This window comes from Mytilus edulis, chromosome 5, assembly GCF_963676685.1.
Source record: "Mytilus edulis chromosome 5, xbMytEdul2.2, whole genome shotgun sequence".
Taxonomy (NCBI): domain Eukaryota; kingdom Metazoa; phylum Mollusca; class Bivalvia; order Mytilida; family Mytilidae; genus Mytilus; species Mytilus edulis.
This window is the reverse complement of record NC_092348.1, coordinates 92,099,720-92,103,548: the sequence shown is the minus strand read 5'-3', so window position 1 is coordinate 92,103,548 and position 3,829 is coordinate 92,099,720. Positions and strand designations below refer to the sequence as shown.

General features: G+C 34.3%; 1 protein-coding gene across 1 annotated transcript; it reads left to right on the top strand.

Moving 5' to 3' along the window:
- The first annotated feature begins 202 nt into the window (after nt 1-202).
- LOC139522564 (uncharacterized) lies at nt 203-1,767 on the top strand. Its single transcript, XM_071316032.1, has 2 exons — nt 203-684; nt 1,376-1,767. The coding sequence occupies exons 1-2, from the start codon at nt 219-221 to the stop codon at nt 1,750-1,752; spliced, it is 843 nt and encodes a 280-aa protein (XP_071172133.1). The 5' UTR covers nt 203-218; the 3' UTR covers nt 1,753-1,767.
- Nucleotides 1,768-3,829: the final 2,062 nt, after the last annotated feature.

Below are 3,829 nucleotides of genomic sequence, written 5' to 3'. Positions count from 1 at the left end.
TGCTTTTGTTGATATAAAACAAACTTTAACTGTTTAATTTAAAATGACTCGTGAGTTCAGAGACATGTGATTAAGTATTCACATATCAGATACGGGTCCATTACAAAGCAAAAACAAGATATGTCCATTCTGTAATCATATGATGATACCCTACATAAAGTTGTTTACTACAACACACTTTATTCAGTATCCTACAGTAATCTCATCCGGCAATTAATATGTCTCATACGTCTCATACAAATGTTGTGTTTAGTGCATGCTTGTTGTATTCGTTATTTATGCAGATGAGTGCCCAATCGACAGACATACAAATCCAGCCAGACCTACCCGGAGAATATTTAGTAATAAAGAAGCAACAACATGAAACCCTCCAGTTACTGACGACATTACAACAGACTGTAACAGGATTACAGACTCAGGTGAAGGCAGTTTCTGTCAAAACATTCATCCTCGATTCGAACGAACGTGTGCGTACTAATGCCATAGACGTGTTATATAATAAAACATTCGAAACCGAAAAAGTTTTGACGAGCCTTGAGGTTCAGACACAGCAATTGAAAGAACAACTTGAACTCAATCGAAATGAGACGAGTGCCCATGAGAAAACTTTACAACAGATCACCCGTACGGGAATTGTGACTCATGAGACACTAAATAAACAAATAGCATTGAGTCAGGAAAGAGGTTTGTATTTTCAAATTATATTTCCCCGAGTTTAATATTTTGACATTTTCTCTAGGTTTTTTTTAACAAAGTTTTAGTCAAACTTTTACACAAATTATCCCTAACATATATTTCTCCTGTTGAAGTAAAGTCCCAAATCAGATATCTTGTTAATAAACTTATCGTAGATACCAGGATATAAATTTGGACGCCAGACGCGTGTTTTGTCCACAACAAACTACACTGACGCTCGAATGAAAAATGTAAAAAGACAAAGAAAAGAAAAAAGTGGCAAAAATTCTGGAAAGTTTGGCCAACAAGTGACAGTTCGTTTTGATAGCTCAGATTTATAATATAAGCATTTGATGTTGATGGTGGTACTCTGTTATAATTAGGAGATAACTGTATTGTATTTTAATCTCCAGCGGCATCAATTGATGATTTGATGGTCGCAAATCATGTTTACTGTTAGCATTGTGTATTGATGTAATGAAAATTAGTGACGTTTTCCAATCAAAATGAATGTTACAAGCGATGTTGCATTAGAATAATCTATATTTAATCGGGACGTATGTCCATTTAGAGCCTGAAATTTGGTAAGGAAATTTGTTTGAGGTGTATAAAGTATACTGATTCGTTTTTTGTTGTTGAAATTTTTGTTTTCACCTTTACAAAACTCTGTTATACTTATGACGGATCTTTTATCTTTCAGTGGCAGTAACAATGTGTGTTTCTACTGATGGTGAACGACAGAACCGCCAGATAATCAGGTTTGATGAGATACGATTTCACATTGGAATATTAAACTTTTCTGCAATAAGATCTTCTGGAGTTTTCACAACTGAAAAACCTGGTTTGTATCACATATCAGCGGTGATCAATGGACGAAAAGCCAATGCACAATTTTCTATTCATGTAAATGGAAATACGTTGTCTACTCTGCGCATGTCAAGTAATGATTTTATTGCGACAGGTACTTCCGTTGTTGTGGCTGAATTGCAAATTGGTGATGTCATAACAGTTACTGCTGATTCTACCTTCCAAGTATATACTCATTGGTCTTGTATGACAATTGTGAAAATTGATTAAAAGTTTTATAAAAATTCAAATTACATCTTGTCTCATAGTTATGTTTCTCAGGGTACTAATAATAGTAATCAAAATGGGAAAACAAAATCACCAAAAGGATACAGTACATACTCATGTACTTAAAAATGAACAATTGTATAGTTTGAATTCAGATATATAGATTAAATGATATGCCAATTACCAAGTCAGGAAAATGGTCATTGTTATATTATAGTTCGTTTCTTGTGTGTTACATTTTAGTGTTTGACTGTCCCTCTGGTATCTTTCGTCCCTCTTTTAGTGCTGTGTGTCTTAGTTCTCCTCTTATATTTGATGCGTTTCCCTCATTTTTAGTTTGTAACCCGGATTTGTTTTTCTCTCAATCGATTTATGAATTTCGAACAGCGGTATACTACTGTTGTCTTTATCAAGTTTGAGTGGACAGTGAAAAAAATCAAGCTGACTGTACATTTTTATGCATACACTATAACTACTTCATGCTTATAAGAAATTGAATTTAATATCGAATAATTAAAATTCATGTTTTTTTTTAAATTTTCTCTTTCATTTTCATGACCTATATATATGAGTTGAAAGATGCAATTAAAGAGATATTATCTACAGAAAGTATAACAACTGTTGCACCCGGTAGGTGTGCAGGCTTTTCAGAAATAATTCACCTGAGGTCAACACTAGTTTTTGACGGTGCAAATAAGTCAATTTGTATTTCCGATACCAAACAATAGTATTTATTGTGTACCGGATATAAAGCTGTCGGCAATGCATGTTAACTGAAAAACTATCTCAAAATGTAATTGATTTTTAGATGTTTTGGGGAATTTTGAGTCCTCAATACCCTTCAACTTTCTACTTGTTGGCTTTCTAACTTTTTTATCTGAGCGTCATTGATGAGTCTTATGTAGACGAAACGCGCGTCTGGCGTATTAAATTATAAGCGTAATATCTTTGCTATTCACACCACAGGGTCGATGCCACTTCTGGTGGACGTTTCGTGCCAGAATGTAGAACCAGGAAAGTAGCCAGCACTTCGGTGTTAATATCACTATCAAATTGATGGTCATTTATAAAAATTGACTGTTTTCAAAAGTATGAATTATTTAAAATACTAAGGATTTTCTTATATCAGGCTTAGCCATATTTAGCACAACCTTTTGGAATTTTGGATCCTCAATACCCTTCAACTTTCTACTTGTTGGCTTTCTAACTTTTTTATCTGAGCGTCATTGATGAGTCTTATGTAGACGAAACGCGCGTCTGGCGTATTAAATTATAAGCGTAGTATCTTTGCTATTCACACCACAGGGTCGATGCCACTTCTGGTGGACGTTTCGTGCCAGAATGTAGAACCAGGAAAGTAGTCAGCACTTCGGTGTTAATATCACTATCAAATTGATGGTCATTTATAAAAATTGACTGTTTTCAAAAGTATGAATTATTTAAAATACTAAGGATTTTCTTATATCAGGCTTAGCCATATTTAGCACAACCTTTTGGAATTTTGGATCCTCAATGCTCTTCAACTTTATACTTGTTTGGCTTTTTTTACTATTTTGATCTGAGCTTTATTGATGAGACTTATGTAGATGAAACGCTCGTCTGGTGTATCAAATTATTAGCCTGGTACCTTTGATAACTACTTGACCTCTGCTGCATCAGGACAAGAAGCTGTATCGCGGCTTACATCATATATGCATGATATTACAACCCTAAAATTGTGCCAGATAGAATAAGCATCAAAATTTCATATGTTCCTCAAAAGTGACAACTTCAAGGACAAATGTCTGAGAAAACTATCTGAAAACAGCTACACCATTTCAATTGTACTCTAAGTGAACTCGACATTTATAAGTAAAAACAAATATGTTGATAGGAAAATATAGTTTTTGTTCAAAAAATTCTTACAAATAAAATTGAAAATGGAAATGGGAAATGTGTCAAAGAGACAACAACCCGACCATATAACATACAACAGCAGAAGGTCACCAATAGGTCTTCAATGCAGCGAGAAATTTCCGCACCCGGAGGCGTCCTTCAGCTGGCCCCTAAAAAATATATATATACTAGTTCAGTGATAATG